This window comes from Leptopilina heterotoma, unplaced genomic scaffold, assembly GCF_015476425.1.
Source record: "Leptopilina heterotoma isolate Lh14 unplaced genomic scaffold, ASM1547642v1 Lhet_180, whole genome shotgun sequence".
Taxonomy (NCBI): domain Eukaryota; kingdom Metazoa; phylum Arthropoda; class Insecta; order Hymenoptera; family Figitidae; genus Leptopilina; species Leptopilina heterotoma.
In genome coordinates this window covers 1,849,788-1,874,981 of record NW_025110897.1, presented here as the reverse complement: position 1 = coordinate 1,874,981, position 25,194 = coordinate 1,849,788, and the positions used below count along the sequence as shown (strand labels likewise).

Sequence of the window (25,194 nt, the reverse complement as noted above, 5' to 3'; positions counted from 1 at the left end):
ATAAACTTTTGTCCTGAGTGCATTTATTAACGTTCATTAGATAGCACTTTATAGAGATTCTGTTAAATAATAATTTTCTAAATTGAAAATTCAATTACATATAGAAATTAATAAGAATTAAAAGTTGAACCTTTAGACTACCGAAAAACCTAAATATAGATTCTAAGGAGTAATTAAACTAAATCACATGAAACTTGTTACTCGAGGGTTTTTGGGGTCGCTGATCACGAAATTGAAAGCAGATTTTTCAAAATTCAAAATGGCGGATCCAATATGGCGGATAAAACTTAAAAACTGTTTGGATTTGCTTGAAACTTGTTACTCAGGGGTTTTCGGGGTCGCTGATTACGAATCTGAAATCAGATTTGAAAAATTCAAAATGTCGGATCTAAAATGACCGACTTCAAACAATTTCCAAAAAATTCAATTAAATACCTATTTATAAAAATTGTAAATGCAATTCTTTTAAACTTCTCAATTATTGTTGAAATATTTAAATATAATATTATTAGTTCTTCAAGAATGAAGTTATTTAAAAAAAATTATTGTCAGAAATAAAAAAAAAAAATTGAAGGTTTTGTATAAGAATTCGTGGTAATTTCATAGTTTATGAGTCAAATAGAAAAGTCACAAAAATTCAGAATTTTCTTACGATTTTTGAAAATTTAATTTTTTCCAGTACTTTTAATAAAAAAAACCCCTGACTTTCCCCTGACCAATTCTACTTTCCCTTAATTTCCCCTGAATTCCCTGACCTGTGGCAACCCTATTTTTAATAGATTTTAGTCTGAAATTTTAAACTTTTAATTTTGTGTATTCATTCTCCAGTCGCGCTTAAAAAACGTATCGATTGATCTATTTTTAAGCTTTATAATATCTAAAATTAAGAGTTTACTGATATACTTTAAGACTTTAAATAAAATTGCGATTTTTAACGTGTGGTAATAATTCTACTTTTAATATTCATATAAAGAAGATATCCACGAGGAAGCCAAGTTTTAATGAAATGAATACGAAATTTTCTACTTTAACTTTGCAGCACTTTTTTCTATGAAATATATGGTTTTCTATGCTTTTTATGAATTATTTGCCTTATTTTATAAAATTCTTGAACTATTTTGATATTAAATTATAGTTACTATGTAATAATAGAGTCTAATGAGTTTTAAAAAATTGTTCTGATTATTGTAGCAGACAATAATAATTTATTTGAAATATATCTTTACTATGGTTTGGTACAGCGAAATTTATGAAACAATAGATTTTCAAGCATTGAGTAGATAAAAATAAATCCTCAAATATCGGACCAAAGGAAAGGGATGGTTTGTGAAGCAGTGATGTAGGGTTGAATGGAGGGGGTGGGTCAATCAGAGTGAAGGGAAGTGTTGGGATAGAAAGCTACCCAGTTTGAATCCGACTACCGACATTCAACAAGAGTCGTGTGCCTTGCCATAAACGCGAAAGTCCCGTGTATTTTTCTTCTATGCGCAAGGTAGATTTCATTTTTTAAATATTTATCTTTTGTGCCTCTCCTCGTATACCTCTATGTATCGGTGTTCATTTTATACAACACTTCAAGTTGTTCATCAAGTGTTACCTACTCTTTTTTCAAATTACAATAATCTCAATTGAGCATATCCCCATTATTTGAGTGCAACATTCATGTGATAACAGGATTATGTTTATCACCAAGTATTACTAGAGGAAGAGTTCATATTAACTGTCAAGTACAATTGTGACAATAATAAATAAAAACTCTGCATGTTTTCTTGATTTCCATTTTATTTCCTTTTCAAAAGCTTACCATTTAATTTCAATTTGTTCCTCTAATATCTGTTTACAAGGTCAATTTGTAATTTACACAATTTGATTTCGGTACTTCCTATATTTAAAAAGAGGGTACTATTGATTTAATTTTAACCAAAAGCACTCACTATTAAATATTTAATTATTTCTTTATTTATATCTCCTTTAAAAATAAATACTTTAAAATAAAATACTTTTTTAATTTATTTTGTTTTAGTAATTAATTTGAATTTACAATTTTTTAAAAATATTTTACGCGTCTTCTGAATCTCCATAAATTTAAGAACAGCAATTTCCTACAATTTCTTATAAAATTATTATTCCAGAATGTATTAAAGTGTAGAATGTTCTACGTTTTTTGTCATCTCCTATCCTATATAGAAGCAACAAGTAGTTTGAAAAAATAAGTTATTGATTTCCTTTATCGTTTATAAATATTACAGTTAATAATATTTACTTATTGCTTAAGAATATAGAAAAATTTGTTATTTAATTATTTATTAATATAATTAAAAAGTTTTTACAAAATTATTCAAAAAGTTAATAATAACGTAAATAATTTAATAACTTTCGTTTACTAAAAATTTAATAATATGCACTTTGACTCGTCAATGGCAAAAAGCAGATAATTACTCAAACATCAAACTTTAATATTTCTTTCAAAAAGTGTTGTAATTATTTTTAGGATAAGTATTTAAGTGAATTCTTATATCTTATGAGTTTGCAAAAATTTTCAAAATACCTATATTTTTATAAAACTTTTGTTTTTTATAGATCGGTTGCACAAACGTTTAAAAATATTTTATTTAAAATTTATAATTTTTATTTTTATCAGTCAGAAACAGTACAATTTGAGGTCATGAAAAAAATTAAACTCCCTCGAGAAAAATTTATTCAAATTGACTCAAAAAGATTGTAAACTATTCCCTTCATTTATTATAAACTAATAATAGCGATCTTAACTTAGTACTAGTTTTTTGTGTTCCTAAAACTAAAATCCGTAATTATTATTTAAGAATGACTTTTAAGAAAAGTTAAATGTTAAGTAAAACAAATGTCCTCTTCTTCTTTCCGATGAGAATGATCATTGTTTCTTAGTGACATTGTTAGCTTTAGTTCTATTGATACGTTCGTCTTTTGTTATCATCAGAACATTTTATAAAACTTCTGCTCTGTTCAGCTTTTGACGTCACACGAGTTATATATTTCTTGAAGCATTACGAATTTCTGCACATTTTTTTAATTAAAATAAAATATTAGTTTTTCTTGTCGAAAAGTTTAAATTAATAAAAATTAATAATAATTAATAATATTTAAAAGTATAAATTCAACTGAACAAAAGTTGTTATGCATACGTGAATTATGGATTTTAATCTCAAATGATTAGACAAAAAAACGTCATTCCTAAATGTTTTTATTCATTCTTTTTTAAAAAAAATAACCAATCTAATGTTTTGAACTTCAAAAAAAAAATTCTCACAATAATTTTTGTAAACGTTCTATTTTCGCTTGTCTATTGTGCCTGAAAACAATAGAAAATATTTTTAACTCTTAATTCCTATAAATTTTTTTCACAAGCTGGCAATTGAGAAAGTCCATTTTGAAATTTTTTTTATTCTGGCCCAAATTTTGAAAGCAAAATATAAATTTGATTTTATTACATTAAAATACTATTCATTCTGAAAACTATCTAAAACGATAATAAAATAATTTTTTACAGAATAATTATTTTTTTAGTAATCATTTTCTATTTTTGAGAAATTAAATGTTAAATAGTGCGCATATCGTCAGCGCAATGTGACACAGCGCAATTGTGCTACGTTGTTAGCAGCATGCTACAATGTATGTTAGTTGAAACTATATTTAAATATTTATGTGAAAATTTTGAGTCAAAATATTTTTCTGCTTATGCTAATGAAAATATATCTTTCAAAAATATTGTTTTATAATCTATGTCTATATTAATAAAATCAGATTTCTGTCTTCGTACATTGCTTAAAATTAATTTTTTGCTTGCATAATTTATCGCTTCAAGTATAGTAGAGATTTTAAAAATGCCATAAATAAAAATTCTCCGGTCCATCTCTCTGTCGGCGATATTTTATACTGCTATCACTGAACCCTTTAAGAACGCGACGGACACATTTTAGAGACAATTTTTTATGATAATTTTCTCGTCGACCAGGGATTTAAACAAATTCATGAGAACTATTCCTTACGTCTTGGACATCGCTCTTTCAAAATCTGCACTCAAAATTTAAAAAAAATCAAAAACCAAGAAGTTACAGCCATTTTTTGTAAAAGAAACCTTGTTTTCGAAAATTCAAAATGGTATATCTAATATGGCGGAATATTTTTTAAAAATTTATCGGATTTGATTAATATTTCTTACTCGGGGATGTTTGGAGTCGATAATTACGAATCTGAACTTAGTTTTCAAAAATTCAAAATGGCGGACGAATCTTTTTAAATTCGTTGAATTCGCTCAAAACTGGGGAAAAGCACGAAAAATTTGGTAATATTTCTGTCTCAAAAATTGTCTGTTCTTATATACTTCGCAACGCATCTTGTTAGTGATAGAATCGAAATCTTGATATCTTGCGGACAAACATTAAAATATAAAATAAGACGCGTGATTTTTTGTAAATGAGGAAACATTTGCAAAGAATAGAAGAACGAATTATATTTAATACATGGATGAAATTTTTAATTTATCTATATATGGAAGATAACAACCTGTTGAAAACGGGAACGACATCTACTTAATAATTAAATTAATCCTCAATAATTTTTAAGAAATACTTATGAGACTGTGATAGTTTTAAATTTGTAAAGTTATTTTTAAAGATCAAACTAGTTCAAATTTTTGTATCAATTTGACCTTTTTAAATTAACTGTTAACTTTTAGTTTTATAATTAGATGACGCAAAAGGTTTTATGAAATGAAACATCTGTAATTTACATTAACCTGCCCAGCGGATGGAAAAGTACTTTGTTGCCTCTTACCCTTCCTTCAGAGAATGAATAACTTACTTTACCCCCGCATAAAATGTCCAAAATGACATACTTTCTGTAAAGATAAGACAAAATGTTAATTATTTTGTTGAATAAAGTGAAACGAATTTAAAAAGTTTATTGTTTTAAACGAATTCAATAATGGTTTTCTATTTAAAATTATTTCATTTTTTGCATTCAATCTTTAATAAAATTCTTAGTCAAATTTAACGCTAGATGGTAGATCATCATAATACAGCACCATTTTAACCATTTAGTGAATTCTATACTTATTTAAACACTCGTTTATTGCTTAATACGTCATATTAGCTTCTTCAAGTGTCCACATAGAAGACATTTTTTTACAAATAGTACCTTAAAATCTAAACTTATTAAATATTGCATCTTCAAAATGATTTGAAATTAGGAGTACTTGCATTTGCCCGGTCCACCTAGGTAATAAGTTTTCTCACCCGAGGAGAGGGAAAATGCAGAAAACCTCTCCTGAGTACAACCGAGTTCTAATGATGTTGGACGAACGTCGCGAGATTTAAAAATTTTTAAATTTAAGAACGATCTTACCAAGCCACAGATTGTTTAATCGCAGCACAAATATTTCCTTTGAAGTAGAATTCCTATTGATATGAGGGAACAAGGAAACAAATAAAAATTGTAAATTAAACATTTAATTATTAGTAATACGCGTTATAACGGCAACAAAATGCGCAGAATGATATATAAATTTTTTAATCGTTACGTGATCTTCAGTCTATATAATTACGATCTACCCATCAATTAAATTAATCATAGTACAAATAGCAGGGAAACATTTCTCGCAGATATACCTACAGGCCAACCAATTCCCTAAGATTTATTTATTTTATTTATTTTCATGATTAACGGGATCAAATCCCTTTTGTACAATGTACTTAACAATAAAAATACTAACTAGAGGTGTGCAAAATTCGAATCGAGAGAAAATTCGAAATCCGAAGTTTCGAATTGCACAACTCGATTCAGTCTACTTTCGATTCGAATTGCACAACATATACTGCATCCACAACATAGCACGTTACATAGTAATTCGAAAGTTTAACTTCGATTTTCGAATTGACCGACTTGATTCAAAAACCAAGTAGAGTTCTACAATCGAAACGCCGATTTTCGAATTGACTAGTTCGAATCGAATTTTCTGTTGTCGAGTCGATTAATGTTCGGTTCGACTCGATTAAATGTACACCTCTAATAACACCTAAATAAAACTAAATTAACAAATAGAAAACTGATTTAAAACCTTAATCTGATGTATTAATTCTCGTTGTTATTTATATCACTGTCAACGTCAAAAATCAGCCTCCTTAAATCCGTTTTAAACTGTTCAATTCGTTATTTAGCAAAGAAATTAAGCCTTTTCACAAAATCTATTCATTAAGGAATTTTTAGTCTTATTAGGCAACGTCTGGGGAACCGAAAAATTTCCACATTCAATACTTTAGTTATCCAGGACATTATCTTTTTAAGGACTGAGTACGACGCATGTAACGAGCCAGTTTTCTAATCTGACTGCGAACCTTGACGAGCACGTAGACAAATATATAAATTTCTTAAAAAAAGATTGTTGGATTTTTTCCAAATAATTCAAATGTTTTAAACTCCAGACCTGACCCACGTAAAACAACACTCAGGGATGTGCTTACTTGCTTGTGAGGAAGTTTTTTTAAAAAACGTTATAATAAATTGATTAACTCACAATACTGATAAAAGAATCGATCCGATTTCCTTTTTATACCTATCAATGTCTGTCTATATAAAATTCTTTATTTTCATTCATGATGAGATTCAATAAACTTGATTCTCTCGTTGATGTTTAATACACCTTCATTAGAGGAATTATTTCTTTGTCTTTGTTGTAATATTTCATCCATCATCTCAGTAGATATGCTAGTTGTGGATAATTATTGTTCAAAGTATAATATTCATGATAAATCTATAGATATAGTTCTTCGAGTGTATAAATATGCGAGTTGCAAAACTTTCAAAATGTACTGGTCACCACAGGATCCTAACATTTGTAAAAAATTTTAGTGTGTTTTTATTTTTATTTAGGAAAAAATCCATAAAATTTATTTGTTTATTATTTCTTATTATGAGCTGTTTTGTTTATTATTATGGACTTTAATAAGAATAAAAACACACTAAAATTATTAATGGTTGCTTAAATTTTGTGCTGTTGTTCAGCGCTATAGAATATTTGATTACAATCTATTAAACAAGTTGTTCATTTCATGATCATTAAGCTTCCTCAATATAATATATACCAATTGTTTAATTTTTTATTTTAGAATAATTATTTTAAAGTGTTAAGATAAAATGTCAAAAAATACAAAATTTCAATTTTTTGTGAAAATTTAAAACATTTATTAATTCTATAAATTTTGATAAAATATATACTTTATATACATGAATCGATTCGTTTTTATGTCAGGAATGCAATTTTGACAAGAATTAATAAAAATTTTAATATAGAAAAAAGTTATTTCAAAAAATCCAAAAATTAATTTTTTCAAAAATTAAAAAATTGTTGAAAAAAATTTTTTTTTTAGATATTTTTGAAAATCCTTTTGTCTGATTTTTGGTATTCGTGACCGTAATACACCTACAAAATTTTATCAAAATCCGTCAAGACGTGTAAGAGAAAATTTGTCCACAAGAATCGGTGACATACACACACACACACATACATACACACATACATCCGGACATTTGTTCCTCTCGACGAATTATATATACTACACTTGAAAATTTGTAAAAATAATTGGTTCTAAAAAATTCGGAAATCAACATCACTATAAGGCTTCCTTTATGAGGAAGCAAAAGGGATTAATTTTCATCTTGATCTAGTATTTTCTCTTTGAGTACATGTGACCAAATTTATAGAATGACACTAAAACTTATCTTTGTCTCTTTATCACCTTCAACGGATAAGCAGAGGCAACGATGTGAAAAACATTTTGTTTCAGGAGTTCAATCAAGTGCAACGAAGTGCAGTGGGCTTTTACAACCTTGACCATTTATGTGTGATGAATTCAAATGAAATATATGTTATGCAATACATTTATATTCACATATAAAAGTAGTGAAGCATGTAGCTCAATATTGAACTATCTTTAAAAATTTTTTTAACTTGAGTAAATGTCATAATTTTAAGTTAAATAGGAAATCATCAATGTATAGACACCTGATCAGTAGTTACGAATATATAGGATTCTGAGCAAGATAAGCAATATAGGGAATGCAAATGGAAGATAAAACAGCTATAGAAAATATTTTCACTTTGCTTCCTATAAATTCGTTTGCGTCGCTTAATCCAAATTCGAAACACAGTCAATCATAACACAAGGATTTTTACAAAACTTTAAAAAACCAGTGAACGAATAACCCATTTAATTTTTGTTGCATCTAATATAATTTAGTCAAATTAATCGAGCTTGAACCGAAGTACCCATACAGAGAGTAGGCATTTATGTCAATACCCTTTAAACCCATCTCTAGTTCGATCGTTTAAATTCAACTTATTTAGAGACATGTTGTTCTCCGGAAGTCCAGTATCTCTTCTATCGATAAGTTGATAACTTGCTCATGGTCAATAAATGTTTGGCCCCATCTGGAGTCTGATCCTGGTCAACGCTGGGCAATCAGACCCCAACAAATACTTTCCCACATAGCACAATAGTATGAGGTAAGGTTATGTTGAGTACTAATCGTAAGGCACATAAGGTTACACAATATTGCTGCGGTAGACCTGAGGTGAACTAAAAACTTCCGCCATGGAGGTAAGGTTACATGTTAGGGTGTGGTGAGTATATATGATAAGGCCATGGTAACCTTACACGTTAAGGTTAAGGTAACCTTACACGTTAAGGTTGATGTAACCTTACACGTTAAGGTTGAGGTAACGTTACATGTTAAGGTTGAGGTAAGGTTACATGTCAAGGTTGAGGTAAGGTAATTATTAAGTTGTAAGGTTGAGGTAAGGTTAAGGTAAGGTTGTGATAAATTTACCAGTTATGGAAAATATTGAAAAAATAATTAATAAATAAATATTCAATTAAAAAGTTAGTTTGTTGCTCTTCTCTATTTTGGAAACCTGACATGAAGCAGAAAATTTTGAAAACAAATTTGGGGGGACTGGGATTTGAACCCGGGATCGACGCGCATAAACCTATCATTCTAACTAACTGAGCTAAGTAGAGAACTGGAAGAAGGAAAATTAATATTGCCTTTAAGGAGTTAATCATCTTCTTGGTTCACCTTAAAGGCAACATTAATTTTCCTTCTGCCAGTTCTCTACTTAGCTCAGTTAGTTAGAATGATAGGTTTATGCGCGTCGATCCCGGGTTCAAATCCCAGTCCCCCCAAATTTGTTTTCAAAATTTTCTGCTTCATGTCAGGTTTCCAAAATAGAGAAGAGCAACAAACTAACTTTTTAATTGAATATTTATTTATTAATTATTTTTTCAATATTTTCCATAACTGGTAAATTTATCACAACCTTACCTTAACCTTACCTCAACCTTACAACTTAATAATTACCTTACCTCAACCTTGACATGTAACCTTACCTCAACCTTAACATGTAACGTTACCTCAACCTTAACGTGTAAGGTTACATCAACCTTAACGTGTAAGGTTACCTTAACCTTAACGTGTAAGGTTACCATGGCCTTATCATATATACTCACCACACCCTAACATGTAACCTTACCTCCATGGCGGAAGTTTTTAGTTCACCTCAGGTCTACCGCAGCAATATTGTGTAACCTTATGTGCCTTACGATTAGTACTCAACATAACCTTACCTCATACTATTGTGCTATGTGGGTTGCTTGTCTTCCTACCTTAATTCCTGCCCAATACGTTTCATGTTCCTTTGGACCCCATCTTTTCATGGTACGTTTAACAAAGTATGGCATTATTACCACCGATGGTTCTACACTATCAAAACAGTCTCGGATCCCGTTTTTGCCAAGACGTCAGCTCTTTAATTTCTTTTAACCCTCGAGTGACCCGGTACCTAGATCATTAAAAGCTTATTTAATGAATCTAATTCATCCAGTACTTTGCAATGAATATTTAGGCACAAGTCGTAATTGCACAGACCTAAGCCCTCCAGATCGGTCTTAGTGCCCAAATGTTTCAGCCACTTTAATGCCTCCAGTTTTTCGGTAAATACCAAAGTCTGTGTCACAGTCCGTCTTGGATCCATCAGTATTGTAAAAGGGCTTTGAATATTTAAATTTGAGGATAATGGGCTTTGAATTTCAGTTCTGGGATGAACAGAATTAACCGTGGAAGTTTCGTGTGTTTTCCACCAGACCAGTTATTTAAGCGATTATTAATTATTTACTAAATATGAACAAACTAATTTGTAAATTTATATATGTTTTACTTAGAATGAGGCGTCAATCTTACTGCTCAAGTTTCAACAGCAGCAGTGTTGGAGGAGAACCTCTTATCGTTGTAGAAGAAAGCATACTAGGTGAAGAGGATTCGGAGCGTCAAAGAAATGAATCACCTCCTCGCTGCTTAGACCCAGATTCACCATCTCTAAATCCTTATCTTTTATCACCTTGGCGTGATAATCGAAAACACTCTTTGCCTACTCCACAATGTACTTCTGGAATAACTGCCTCTCAAGTAAGTTTTTGTTAATGATTACTAGCGAAATGATATATTTACATGTTTATTGAATTATGAAACAAATCCTCCGGCACATCTTCCATACCAAAAGTGTGAAATATGTGTACTAAGGTAGAAATACTGTCTTTATATTACTAATATTCAGAACAGAGAATCTGCTTTACTATAGGTTGTAGCTTGTTGAAATGTTTAAAATTTCTTCTATTATTTTGTGTTTTAATATCTATGAATGAATTTAGAATTTTCTTTATAAAAAAATAGGTGCGACGCTTAAGTGAAAGAGGAGGAGAAGGATCAGGACCATCACCCAGAGAAGCAGCTTTCCTAGCCACTCTTTCGCAAGCACCAGCTCCACAACCAGGTGGACGAAGACATTCAGTTGTTACGATTTCAAAAGTACCTCATTCATTATTCGGAAATCGTCGAGAATCTATTGCAGCTTTATCAATGGGGGCATCTAGAGTACTATCCAGTCGACGAGAATCTACAGCTGGCATCACTGGACCTCCAAGCAATAGCGGAAGTACGCACAATCTTCAGTTAGACATTATGGATGACATAGCAGAAATCAAAGCAAGAAAGGTAAAAACCAATTTATTTATTACTTTATTCAATCATTTAGTCATTAGTCTGTAGGTTTTAATGTCATTCCTTTTTGCTAATAAGAATTCAAATTGTAAATCAAAATTGTCTGTAGGTAATAGATAGGAACAATAGAAAGATAGTGAACTTTTCATTGTTGACCAAGTCTCATTAAAGGCTGTGATGTATGAATTTTCTGCTTAACTGTATAAAATAATATTCATACTTCTGAGAATTTTTTGTGTATACTTTGATTAATAACTTATTGTGCTTTTATAGGTTCGTCTCAAAATGTACAGAACTTCTTCAAAAGAACGCGTTTGTGAAGTTCAACCTTTGGAGGGTAGCAGTTCAACGCAGCGTTATATACAGCAGCATCGTCGATTTTCGGATTTTACATTGGCCTCAATTCCCGCAGCATCAACTAATAGAAGGAGAGCTTCAGAAATGCCATTTACTCCTCCGTCTAAACCTAAGTTTTCACAAACCACTGGAATCATTTGCTCCAACACAGATCTTATTTCTATACTTAGTTCCTTAACTTCGTCAGCTACTGAAATTAATAGATGCGGTGAAGAATTTCCAATGACGAAAGAAAATAAGTCTGGTAAGACAGCGGAGCAAAAACGAAGGAATCTTAAAAATTTTCGCTCCAACAGTTTTGACATCTCAATATTGCATGAGGCTGGATGTAAATTGACATCTTCTGGTTCAATGAAGTCAACAAATGCAGCACCTTCCAACTGGTTTATCAAACGACATCAACCAATGTCCAAAAAGCAGAAAAACGATGAGAGTATTTCAACATTATTTAATTTAAAATTTGATAAATTGAAAGTAGCTAAATTTACGAAAGAAGCCCTTATAAAAAGTCCTCCAACTAAGGAATCGAATTTAAGGCATAAAGTTGTATGGGATGGACTCAGTGGTACCAAAGTCGATGCACAGGTAATTTCTAATTTACGATAGCACCAAATTACAAAATAGAACAATTTTTTTTCTTCTTGTAGCACTAATGTATAGGGAGATTTTCAACTGCACTACTTAAACTGTCTGCCAGTATGTCTAAGCATGACACCTTAATCTCTAGTGCTACCAAAATCCAACTGCACCCAGACCCTTTTAAGAATGTCAGCACTCTGATAAATTGAAAACTTAAGTTTTCATTTTTTGGAATATTTTTCAAACAAAAAGCAAACTAAAGAATTTTTAAGATTAAACGAAAGTTCAACAACGGGTCATTTAAAGTTTTCTCCAAGTGAAGCATGACAGAATTACGAATTTCATGAAAAGTATTACTGATTAATGGCAGGAAATTCAAATAATGTTTATGTGTAAGTATAGTTTGACATTGTTATAATTCCTTCCCCGTGGTTGTCTAATACTATTACATCCTGTTAAAGTACAAAGTAATAAGTCACAATTTTTATCCTCGATAAGGTAATATAACTATGTCACGTACGTAAATCCCTAGCTACAGCTTAGTAATCCAGTCTAAATTTTAAATTTATTGTAAAATTATATATTACTCTCACGTACGATGATCCCTCCCTGTAGAATAGTAAACTACTCCAAAAATTTGAAATTAATGAAAAACTATTTTTATTAAGTGCATTGTTTCGTTTTTTATAAGTAAAACTTGCGCGCCTTCTTTTTAGAGACCATAAAATATATGTGGTATAAAACTAAAAGTCACCGAAAGGTCTATATTTAACACTGGTAATTACTTTATTACCAATTACCAAAACTATTTGTCAGATAACTAGAGAGAACCAAACCATGGTTAGTGTTTTGTCATGCAATTTTAACATGCAGACAGAGCATACTTTAAATAATAATTTGCGTAGTTTTCCACCTCTGTCTGTCTAAGGTTAAAGACTTAATATTGTAACCTTTTATATTTTTCTGAAATAATAAATATTACCTACGGAAGATGCCTTGGACGCCAGTACTTTCTTGGGACACGAATCAAAAAGAAAAAGAAAAAAATAGAGAAAGATAAAAAAATTAAATATAAATTTATTATCGATAAACAAGGCCACCAGGCTAATTACCGATCAATTAATCAGATTTTTGAGATTAACTATAATTGGTGATACGCGAAGGCTACCAAGCTAAGTACCAGCAATTTTTGTATTTATCTCAAAATGAATAAAAAAAATTGAATCACAAAATAAAAAGGAATAAATCCGAGAAAAAAAAATCTTCCGGCATTGCTGACTATAGCTACAATCCTTCGATGGAAAATGGTAAATGGGGAAGTTCATTATTTAACCAAAATAAATAAATATTCGAAATATTCAGAAAATCAAATCAAGAGAAATAAACAATTTATTCAATATTGAAGATTTTTGGTATTTTTTTATTCAAAATGGCGCCTGAAAGTAAAAAATTTTTCAAAATTTAACACAGGATGGATACAATTTTCAAAAGTTATTGAAATACCTTAAAATCTGTTACTCGGGGGTTTTCGGGGTTACTGACTACGAATATGATGTCAGATTTAAAAAATTCAAAATGGTGGTTCCAATATGGCGGACGACAAAATAAAAAATGCATCCGTATTCGCTTGAAATTTGTTACTGGGGGTTTTTCGGGCTTGCTGATTACGCATCTAAAAACAGATTTTAAAAATTTAAAATCCGATGATTTTTTTTCTGAGACAGATCATGATTTTGATTCGTTTTTAAAGGGTCATGAGCAGTTGTAAAATTCCATTGAAATATGCCTATTTTTAGTTACCATTTTCTTATCTTCAAATAATTATTTTTTATCACACTTTTTTTCTGCTCATTTTATAAAAAAGGACTAGAGTCTGATCGTTCGATAGAGCCAAATATTTATTTTTGAATTTTCTGTGCGATTTTGAAAAAACAATTACCCGTTTTCTAGGTTTTTTCTGTTAAATAATCAAATAACTTTAAAAAAAAATAATTTATTTGTAAAACCTAACGATCAGATTACACTTTATTAATGTACAAGTATTTTTAAGAAAAGAACCATATCCGTTAAGTTGTTCTTGAGAAAATAATACAGAAAATTCATAAATAAAAATGTTGCTACATCGAACTATCTGATTTTAGTCCCTTGTATATAAAATCATCAGAAAAAAAGTTTGATGAAAAATAATCATTTAGGTCAGAGAAAATGGTACCTAAAAATAGGCATATTTCAAAGGGATTTGACAACTGCTCATGCCCTGATAAATATTCTAACGTACGATAACGTCTTTGTAGCTAATACGATGAAGTTTTAATATTGTCGTTCGCCATATTGAATTTTTTAAATCTGACTTCAGATTCGTTATTAGCGACCCCAAAAACCCCAGAGTAACAAATTTGAAGCCAATATATGAAGCTTTAATTTTGTTGTCCGCCATATTGGATCCACAAATTTTAATTTTTTAAATCTGACTTCAGATTCGCAATCGTATCGACCTCGAAAACCCCCGAGTAACAGATTTCCAAATAATTATTGTTTAAAACTTTGTGAATTGTAAAATAATAAATTTTTTGCATTTTAAACATTTCCAGAAATATTTCAGAATAGGCATATTTTATTGGACAAGGTTTGCTATTTCGAATGGTGCAAAAAAATTTACTAAATTTTTAAATAAATAAATTAGGGTAAGCGCGTTAATTGCGATGATTTTTTGAAAAATAAAATAACTCTTAAGATTATAAATATAGCGTAAAAAATAAACGAGTTATATTAGATAGAGGTGTTGAAAACAATAATTTTAAAATACCGGACACAAAATGGCGAATACATTGCATTTTTTCTATAATTTTATAACATTATATTGTATAAAATAGAGGAACCAATATGGAGGTATAAGCAATTTGTTTGACCTGAAACTTGTTTTTTGTTGTCGTTTCTCACTCGGAGGTTTTTGGGTTCATTGATTACAAATCTGAACTTAGTTTTCCAAATTTCAAAATGGCGGATCTAATATGACCGACGAATGTTTAAAAACTGCACAAGTGCGAGTTGCACTCGCACTAAAATGGTTCAACCTGTAAAAATACACTAGTATACCAATTTTTAGCTAATTAGGTGTAAATAACAAAACTCATCCACCTCCTCTAAATCCTTCCCATTTAACTTCCATACTTCTCTCATTCTATTTCTAAATCTCATACTTTTTATTTTCCACAGATCCTTTCCCTTTTGCATAACTTTCAAATTCTTTCATTATATCAGCTTCGTACCACTTTCATACTCAGCTAACAACACAATATCATCCAAATTTTAATTTATAATAAAACATTAAAAAGAAAATGCGTACAGATAAAATATTTTCAACAGGTTCTCGGCAGTGCAATAGAAGAATTTTTAACGTCTCAAAGAGGTAGTGAACCTGAAGGTTCTAGTAATTCCTGTGAGAAGCCATCTGTATCACCTAGAAAGTCAAAAACATCCTCTGGCAAAATGACTACATGGTTTTCTTCTGGAAACAAAGAAGAAGAGCAGACAGAGTCTTGTGAACCATCTATATGTTCTTCACTTAAAGATCTCTTTGTAAAGTAAAATATTTTTGTATACATGATTTTAATTATATTTTTGATAGATTATTTCAAATTCCTAAAAGTTAATAAAATTCTAAAAATCGTAAAAAGGGGTAAACAAATTGTCAATTTTCTCTAACCCTCCGCCATACGCCACAAAAATAATTACAAAAGCGCACACACTTATGAGAAATTCTTCACATGAAAAATAAAACGACATTGACTAGTGTAAGAAGGAATCGTTTATTATAACCTGGTTTCTTCGATGACGAGCTGAGAAATAAAAAATGTATCCAGAACTTGAAAATTTTTTACACATTCGACTTATTAATTTAAAAAATGTGTTCAAAACGGATGTGACAAAAGTTATAGTAACTGAGTTTATATAACAAAGTGAAAAACAAAACTTATTTAAAAAATACATAACCCAGTGAGGAAATTCATCATTTTGGTGTGTGGCGGATGTTAAATATTTATACATTCTAAAATGAAACAAAAATTTTAATGTTAACATGATTTTAAAAATATATTTTATTTTTGATGCAAGTTGTACAAATACAAATATATACTATAAATATATTATCAAAAATGAATATTATTGCTTATCGCTTAAAAATTTGTTTAGATAACCTAAATAAATAACAAATGAATTTCGAGACAAACCAATTTTAGAATTTTATTAACTTTGTTATAATTCTTAAATAGATTTTAATATATATATATATATACATAAATCTTATGTTTAGAAAAAGACATGCGGTTATCATAATTTAAAATTTGTATTGTCAGTAATTTTCTATATTGTACATATACCTATATTTCATAAAACTAGCTGATATACGTAAGAAAACTTTCAAGGAGCTTGAATTGCCAAAAGGAAAAAGAACTTGCAATGGTTTTAATACATTTAGAAATTTGTGGAAATTCAGATGTAGTTTAGACAGTCAAACGGCTGCCGTGAATGAATGTTTCCTTACGGAAGATATGCAGTGTACCTCACAAAAATAGATGAAGCTGGCATTAAATTTAATTTAAATGCAATTGCGTTTACTATCCGCATTTACAGCTAGTATTCAAATACTTGCGACGTCTTTCAGTTTCGTCGATTTTTTTTACATGCATTAAATCTAAGAATCGAAAGATTAACATCCAATACATTTTTGACATGTAAACTGATCATATCAGCATGTATGTATCTTTAATGTATTTGTCAGAATCCGAATTAATTCCAAAAGTTTTACTTTAAAAAAATGTTTAGTATTTGTAAATAATAGCAACCATAAATCATAGTCGCTTAAAGGCTAAACTATAATTCCAATTAAATCTTTTGATTGAATTCTAGCTATAACTTCCTCCTCAAATATTTGTATTAGTTTTTGTCATATGTGACGCGCTACGAAGAAAGGTCGGTAGAAAACAATTTAACGAAAAATGTCGAATTCGCGTTTACACTCAACTGAAAAGGTGTTTCATATTTAGCATCGTTTTATATCTGGAAAGCAAATAACGGATTCTTCTTTAATTTTGCAAAATAAAAATAATTTTTATTGTATATTTTAGATGTAATGAGGAGTTAAACATTGTTTTGCATTAAAAGATTTTTTAAAGCATTTTTACTTGAAATATACAAAACTTTAGTTATAATTCTTTGCTACTTGCTTCTCTTTCTTCGTAACACGTCACTTATGTTGGTTCTCTCTAAAAGGCAAATGATGAGAAGTATTTTTTATTGCCTTCTTCGATTTGATAATTATTTAATTCTTACTTTATCTATTGAAATTTGTTGAACTAAAAATGTAAAATATATAATATTCCTTATGGAATAGAAGTTACATTTTAGAATAGAAAAGAATTAATGTTTTCGATGTTCTTGCCGAGGTTCTTGCCAATTTTGGGCATTGGAAATAATAGTGACTTTCGGATATAGTGAAGATGAAATAAATTAAGAACTTTAATGACTAAGAAACAGTTTTTATTTATTTCTAATGAAAACTTGAATTTATCGTCTACAAAGCAGAGTTGGGGAACATGGGGCAAAAAAGGTAAATTCTTTCCAATTTGCCCCGGGGGCAGGGCAGAACGGGGAGTCAGTATTGATCTTCAGGGTATTCGTCAGATGTTGGTAGTTTGGATATGGAATGTGTGTTATTCCAGGTATGACCTTCACACCACATTGAACTATTATTGACGCATGTTATACTATAATTCATTTAAAAAATTATATATCTGATTATTTCAGTATATTAAAGAGTCATAAGTACTCTTCCCGTTCTGTCCATCCCACTTTGCCCTAAAGGTATCTTCGCTATTAAAAAAATGTTGTGCAATTACAATTTCATATTTTAAATCTAATAACAGCGCAATTCATTTATCAAGGAATTCACCTTCATATGATATGAATTTGGAGCCTTAATTTATGCTATTCAGTTAATATCCTGGTTAAGAAACTATTCTAAAGTCACCAATTTGACTAGCTCTTAATTTTGTCCATGTTCCTACAAAATATACATTATTTTATAATTAAATATTTATTTTTGAATAAAGTACAATTTTTATTTGACAGTGTTGTCTTCTAAAATAAACTATTTACTCGAAGATGAATTCTCTCACATTGTTTGAGGATAGTTAAACGAGACCATATAAAACATTCAATTGTATCACTAGACAATCAAGTTTCTAAAAAAAATTAATGTTTGTCAAATATTTAACTTTGTTAACGGTAGGTTTGTTTCAAATGTAATAAATACTTTAAGATTATACGACACTATTTTCTTGAAAAAACCGTTTTTAATATTAAAAGTGCCATAAAAATGCGTTTGAAACCGATATAATTAAAAAGTGGTTACACGCGGCATTTATTTATTTTACAATCCCCGCAGTCCAGTCGTTGAATCATAAATAGGTAACAAAATAGTTATAAAATATAGGGGAGAGTCAGTACGGTCGGGCCACTTCTAAAGTGGAATGTTTACATCAGAAAATGTGTGGACAAAAATTGGAAAAGTTATAAACATTTAAAAAAAATGTCGTTATGTTTTGTTGTAAATGTGGGCCACACCGTAGAAAATCAATGTGATATGAAGGAATATTACTAAAAATGGCCCGTAAATTAAAGAAGAATGCTGAAATCCACTTGAAAATGGGAAAAGGAAATATAAAATTCATATAAAAATTACTCTTTATCAATTTTTTATTTTATTAATCGTATAAAACAATTAATATTTGACTATTAGTAAATTACTTGTATTACGTTGGAAAAAAAATCAAGATTTCCGCGGGTTAGCTTTCCTTTTTCTTCTCGAAGTTGGTCTAAAAATTCAAGAAAAATCGCGTCGTTTTGCTTTTTTTAGCACACAGATATAAACGCACGATATAAAAACCAAATAACATACCAAAGTATTAAAGCACTCCCTAATGAATAAATTTCATCAACTTACTTTATTGTTTGCAACTTCTTTTGTTTCAAAATTCACCACACATTTACGTTTCACGTTTGTACTGCTCGCGTACTTCAATGGAACTTAATGAAAGTGACTTGAAAAGTTTTCTACCATCACTAACAAGTATATTTACATGCAATGGTAAATGGCGCCATAGTTTGTGACAACTAAGAAATCCGAGGTAGCCCGACCGTACTGACTCTCCCCTACTTAAATTTAACGCAGATAAATAAACTAAATTTTTATGGTCGGCATGACAAAATATATTTGTTAAGACATCCAAGAAATTTCGTCTGTGATGTGTTAAAAATGTCTATATCAGGTTTAAGAACAGAATACATTTGATTTACATGATAACAGGCAAAGAAAATAAGTGCATTAAAAATTATAAGTGATGGAAAATTCTTTAAATAAATGGCGTGTTTTGTGTAGATGACAGACGTGGGACCCTGATATTTATTTTACTTAACAAATACGGTACCTCAAAATATTTGTGCAAAATCTTAAACAAAAACATCGCAGCTGGAATTATTCTTCGCTCTTCTAAGTACGGCATGTTCTTCTTCTTCTTCTTTTGTTTTAATGGCCTCTTGTATAAACAAATAGCCAGTACTGTTAAATAAGTATTTAAGCGAATTTATCCGTAGATTTCTTATTTTAATGTTATCCTCGTAGGTGTTTTAATTTCCATCCGAATTAAGTCGGTTAATTTCTCAAGTATGCACGGAGAGAAAAATCAAGCGTTTGTAGTATGGACAGTTAAGCTTATTTCGTAAAAGAATGCACATGCGCAATATGCGTAAAACTTCTGCTGTATTTGTATAAATTTCTACGTTATCAGCATAAAAGTTCTACCTGTAACGCATGGGATGTCAGTATACTACGATTGCAAGAGATCCATGCTTTTTTAGTATATGTTTCATGCAACTGAGGTATAAAAACATGCCTCTTTAGCAGGACGTTCATACAAAATTAGCATAGGAAGTCTCCATACTACAAACGCTTGATCTTTCTCTCCGTGTGGTATCAGCAATTGTTGGAGTGACGATGAGTATTGCTAGGTAATTGGTTGTCTCGAGAATTAAATTCCGTTGGATCCGTTAAGTACGGCATGTTCAAAGGAACCTTTCACTGGAACAGCCTTTTAGGGTGGAGTCCCATAACAGCGTTTTGCGTTGCGTCGTAATGGGAGAGAATGCAGCAAACGTATATTTGCATCTTTTTCTCTCCCATTACGACGCAACGCAAAACGCTGCCATGGAACTGCGGCCTCACTGGAACACCTGGAACAGCCGATTAAGCTGCTTCTACAACAACTTTTTTTTCACGTTCATGTCGATGAAAAAAAAGTTGTTGTAGAAGCAGCTTTAAGGTTACTCACACAGTGGCACACAGAGATGGGTAAGTATAATACATAACGTATTATACATGGTTTTCTACACGTATAAGGGCCAACGCAGAATGAATACGGATAAGGGAACAGGGCATGCAAAAGAAAATGACAGAAGCTGTCTGTGTCTTTTTCTTTCTCATGCCCTGTTCCCGTATCCGTATTCATTCTGAGTTGGCCTTGATACAGTAGAAAGTAGATTTTCTAGGCGTAGAAAGAAGTGTAATACAGTATTTTAAGTATAATATTGAATTATACATATGTATTTTACTGTAGAAAACTTTATTCTACTTTATCTACTTTATAAACTTTAAGGGTGGAGTCCCATGACAGCGTTTTGCGTTGCGTCGTAATGGGAAAGAAAAAGACGCAAATATACGTTTGATGCATTCTCTCTCATTACAACGCAACGCAAAACGCTGCCATGGGACTGCGGCCTAAGGGTGCAATCCCATGTGAGCAGAATACGTCGACCGAAAGCAGAAAATCATGAGTGCAAAAGAGATAGGTAGATATTGTTGTTCTTTTCACTCTCATAATTTTCTGCTTTCGGTCGACGTATTCTGCTCACATGGGATCGCACCCTTAAACTTTAAATTTTACTGCGACAAAACTCAGGGGCCGTATTCTCGAATCGATGACCCTAGATGTCGCATGCGACAGACCATTCGAGATGGAAAAAGCTATTCTCGAACGCTTGTCGCATGCGAGATTTCATGTCGTATGCGATAATTTCCGAATGGTTCATCTCGAGTGGGTAGTGGCCATTCGAGATGCAAAGTCGTATACGAAATGCTAGTAAAAAATAAGGTTGTGTGTCATCCTTGTAATAAACGTATATAATATAAAGTAGTATTAGTGTACATGAACCGCATGCTAAAGTAGAAAAACTATACAAAATAACCTAAATGTAATGTTTAAGAATTAAAAGTAAACTTGTGAAATAAAAGTTTAATGTAAATAATTTATAATATGCAAAATTTATAATGGATAAATTGCACATGTTTGTGTTATTTTTGTGAATGAATCATGTTAACAATATATTTATTTTATTTTTTATTTTTTTTAATTTTTTAATCTTCGTTTCATTTTTTCTGTCTGTTCACACTTTAAAGTTAGTTTTTGTGTATGCTTTTGTTTTTTTCTTTACAAAATATTGTTTCACAAATTGAAAGTATGCTCTTTTTTAAGATTTAAAATAAAATAAAATTTAAAATTATAAAATTACAAAAAATTTTGATTAACAAATAAATTTTCTTTTTGCAAAAATAGGAAATATATATATTTATTAATTAAAATTATGCATAATATAAAGGGATATATCCCTTTATTATGCATAATTTTAATTTTTCAATAACAATATTGTTCACAAACTGATTCTTTTCTTTAAAAAAAAAATATTACATATTCCAGTTTCTTAACATTTTTGTAAAAAATTCTCAATTTACAAATGCTAATATTAAAACTTTAATATAAAAAAAATGTTGTTACATTTATTTACGAATTTCTTTAATTATAAAATTATTCGTAATAATATCAGTAACTTCTATTTAAATAAATATTTGATTGTTATTATTTTTTCATTATTTTATTACATTTAAAAATAATTAAATTTTTGTAATCATTTTGTAACGTACGTCTACAAAATTCAATGTATTTAGTGTTTTTAACTAAAATTCTTCTATAAATTCATTATTTTTAATAATTAATTAAATATATATTGCCAAATATAACTAATTTCAAAAGAATTTGAATTATCAAAAGTTTAAATTAAATTCATTCAAAATTAAAATTTTATAAAATTTCAAACTGAAACCGCTTAAAGTTAATTTGTTTATAAAAATTGTAAACGCAAAATTGAATTGATTTTGAAATATTTAAATGAACGGATAACTATTTGTATTTTTCTCATATGTCAAGTTCTCTTCCTCCTCAATTATGATTGGCAGATAAGTATTTGGAAACGACGGCAACAATGTATGAATGTCGCACACGGAAATTTTCGAACAACCTATCTCGAACGGTCATTGAGAATAGACTTTCAGAGTCGCATGCGACATTAACCATTCGACATTTTACGCATGCGAGAATTGTCGAATGCTTTCGAGAATACGGCCCCAGATACCCTGGCTGGTGGTGTGACTATTTGAGATTTGACCATTCGAGTTATTTCGAGAGTCGAAATTCTTTAATTCGAGACTTGTCGCTCAAATGTTTTTAGTAAAAAAAAAATAAATAAGGAAAAAAGGATAAGGATAAAACTAAAATTAAGTATACAATGCTTGCAAAAAAAGTTTTGTATACTTGTTTCCAAAAAAATGTTTACAGTATTTTTATAAAATCTTTCTCCTCATTGGAAAGTAATTTCATAATAAGAGAATGTATTAAACCTATATATTTATTAAATAAACAAACTCCTAACCTATATGTACAGAAAAAATTAAAACACAAGAAGAACAAGTTTGAACAGGTAATGGTTTGTCATACGTAACTTATAATGTTTTTCACCAAATTTGTTGTAGGTTAGACCCGAATTTATTATGCTTTATTTACATCAATGTCAGAATTTAATTCATTTGTTAACAAATGAATTTTAATATTCGAGAAATAGGAAATTATATAATTTTGTTAAAAGGTTATAATACTTATATTCATTCAGTGTTTTAAAAATGAAGAGTACATACATTCTGCTTATTATTAATCTTTTTAACTGTCACTTTTGCTTTTTAGCCTTTAAACTTTTTACACTCTTTTTAAATTTTGTTACCTACTTCATCTATTATGTAAATTTTGTAAATATTTTTAATCAAAGTTAAGTTTACAAAAATTTCTAATTAATTTATATTTTTTAATAAATCTTAATTTTTATTTTTTAAAACTCATCGGGTTTTTCATAGCATAATATTCATCACTCGAAAATTTTGACAAGTATACAAAAATAATAATAATATATATATTTTTAAATATTTATTTGTTGCTGCAAATTTTTAAAATTGAAAAACTAATATTTTCTTGTATACCTTTCTGTTGCACAGGTCAATGAACCTAATGAAGTTGATACCGACGTTGATAATCTGTCCTCTCAAGTTGAATCTTATGAAAAACTTCATAATAGAACAGTTCCTTCTTTACGCTTAGATACTGTTCTTAAATCATGCCTGGGCATAGGACGCAAGTAATTATTTCATTTTGAAACATTTTATTTCTTAATTACATAACTTATCATTTTTTTTTTATAATGAATCAAAAAAATTTCGAAAAAATCAATTATTTAACAAAATTTTCATATAATTCTTCACAATATTTTAAATACTTTTACTGATAATAATATTCTTCATGGAAATTCAATTATTTAAAAAAAATTAACAAAATTCTATGCAAAAATTCAATTATTTTCATAAATAATAAAACTCATCGAAGAATTTCGATTATTTTTAATACTATTTTAAATTAATTAATCGAAGAATTCGCAATAATAATTTAATTATTTTCATAAATAACAAAATTCTTCTAAGAAATTCAATTATTTTTGAAAATTTTAATAAAATTCATAGGAACAATTCAATTATTTTCATAAATATTAAAATTCATCGCAGGATTTCAATTATTTTTAATACAATTTTACAGGAATTGCTAAAAAATTGTAATTATTCTTAAAAATTTAATTTCAATTCCTCGAATAACTCAATTATTTTAAAAAATGTTATTTTTAAATTCTTTGAAAGAATTTAATTATTTACTAAAATATTAGAATTTTTCAAAGGAATTCAATTATTTTTAAATATTTTAATAAAATTGTCCGAAAGAAATCAATTATTTTAAATACAATTTTAATTAAATTTTTTTGAAATAATTCAATTAGTTTAAAAAATTCTAATAAAATCGTTCGCAAGAATTCAATTAAAAATATTCAATCTAGGAGGATGTGTGATGCCACCTCTATTTTTAATCAACCAACTTTCTAAAATTTCTTTTTTTATTTCAGTAAAATAGATACCGATTTTTATGAAAGTAAAATTCGTTTAAATGGAAATAAGGTTACGAAAAAAAGTATAGATGTAAATATCATTCTTCATAACATTAAAAATTAGGGTAAGTGTACTAATTCTGTTTCGATTGGAATCGCGCAGTAATTCGTACACTTTACCCTACATTGAAATCAAGGCAGTGAAAAATTTTAAATACATAACTTTTTTGTTAAAGGTTAACGATGAAGATGAAATTGACGTATTTGTTGATGTAAGTCCAGATAACCAAAATTTCATAATTGTGAGCCGAGTGAAAATTATAAAAACAAGTATATTGCAAAATGGTTTCAAGGTGTCATTTGTTAGGGATAAATCATTATTAGTTGAAGATTATAGATAATTTTTTTAAATTTATTTGTTATAAACATTTTATTATAAAAGTATAAAATTATTTTATAATAAAAAAATGTTGTACCACTAATGAAAAAATAAAATTATTTTTACAATAATCTACATAATTTAATTGCTTGGAGATTTCGTTACTTCCCGTAAGACATGTATTGACTGAAAGAAAATGAATATGTATTTTATTAAAAATATTTCGATGCTTTTACGGAAAAATACACGGAGATTAAAATAGTAAGAATATCTTACGTATGAAACTGCAAGAACACCTTTTTTGGACAATAATTGTAGATTACTGATTATCTGTTCCACATCGAACGATGTCTTAATAACCTGAAAATAGAATTTTTCTTTTAATAAAAATTATTCAGAACAATTATTTATATGTATTTGTTTATTAC

General features: G+C 29.2%; 4 protein-coding genes across 7 annotated transcripts in view; 2 read left to right on the top strand and 2 right to left on the bottom strand.

Moving 5' to 3' along the window:
- LOC122500047 overlaps window positions 1–19,502 on the top strand; it is a 36,508-nt gene extending 17,006 nt beyond the window's left edge. Inside the window, exons 1-6 of one of the 3 annotated variants that reach the window (XR_006301434.1) lie at window positions 1,232–1,492; window positions 10,254–10,497; window positions 10,762–11,082; window positions 11,362–12,030; window positions 12,093–12,416; window positions 15,391–15,522. Coding sequence is in view for 2 of the 3 variants with exons in the window: in XM_043608750.1 (XP_043464685.1) it covers window positions 10,255–10,497; window positions 10,762–11,082; window positions 11,362–12,030; window positions 15,391–15,612 (1,455 nt within the window). In the remaining variant the exon portion in view is untranslated. Of the gene's footprint in view, window positions 1–1,231; window positions 1,493–10,253; window positions 10,498–10,761; window positions 11,083–11,361; window positions 12,031–12,092; window positions 12,417–15,390 lie in introns of those variants that run through there. The other 2 variants (XM_043608749.1, XM_043608750.1) reach the window with 2 other exon arrangements.
- Window positions 1–20,047, bottom strand: part of LOC122500048 — a 38,328-nt gene extending 18,281 nt beyond the window's left edge. The window contains exon 1 of the mRNA XM_043608752.1: window positions 19,512–20,047. Coding sequence (XP_043464687.1) covers window positions 19,512–19,586 — 75 coding nt within the window. The 5' untranslated portion in view covers window positions 19,587–20,047. The remainder of the gene's footprint in view (window positions 1–19,511) is intronic.
- A 2,204-nt stretch (window positions 20,048–22,251) lies between these two features.
- LOC122500012 (mitochondrial transcription rescue factor 1) lies at window positions 22,252–24,897 on the top strand. Its single transcript, XM_043608682.1, has 4 exons — window positions 22,252–22,890; window positions 23,456–23,595; window positions 24,406–24,478; window positions 24,624–24,897. The coding sequence occupies exons 1-4, from the start codon at window positions 22,699–22,701 to the stop codon at window positions 24,786–24,788; spliced, it is 570 nt and encodes a 189-aa protein (XP_043464617.1). The 5' UTR covers window positions 22,252–22,698; the 3' UTR covers window positions 24,789–24,897.
- Window positions 24,779–25,194, bottom strand: part of LOC122500010 (kinetochore-associated protein 1) — a 33,121-nt gene continuing 32,705 nt past the window's right edge. Inside the window, exons 31-32 of one of the 2 annotated variants that reach the window (XM_043608680.1) lie at window positions 25,043–25,126; window positions 24,779–24,952 (exon numbers count right to left, since the gene is read on the bottom strand). In XM_043608680.1, coding sequence (XP_043464615.1) covers window positions 24,908–24,952; window positions 25,043–25,126 — 129 coding nt within the window. In that variant the 3' untranslated portion in view covers window positions 24,779–24,907. Of the gene's footprint in view, window positions 25,127–25,194 lie in introns of both variants that reach the window. The other variant, XM_043608679.1, reaches the window with a different exon arrangement.

What these genes read in the sequence shown, in the direction of transcription:
- LOC122500012 (XM_043608682.1), top strand. Translation starts at nt 22,699, where the DNA reads ATGCTTGCAAAAAAAGTTTTGTATACTTGTTTCCAAAAAAATGTTTAC. An exon ending in TGCCTGGGCATAGGACGCAA is followed by an intron (nt 23,596 to 24,405) that starts GTAATTATTTCA and finishes TTTTTATTTCAG; the next exon opens with TAAAATAGATACCGATTTTT. An exon ending in TTACGAAAAAAAGTATAGAT is followed by an intron (nt 24,479 to 24,623) that starts GTAAATATCATT and finishes TTTTTGTTAAAG; the next exon opens with GTTAACGATGAAGATGAAAT.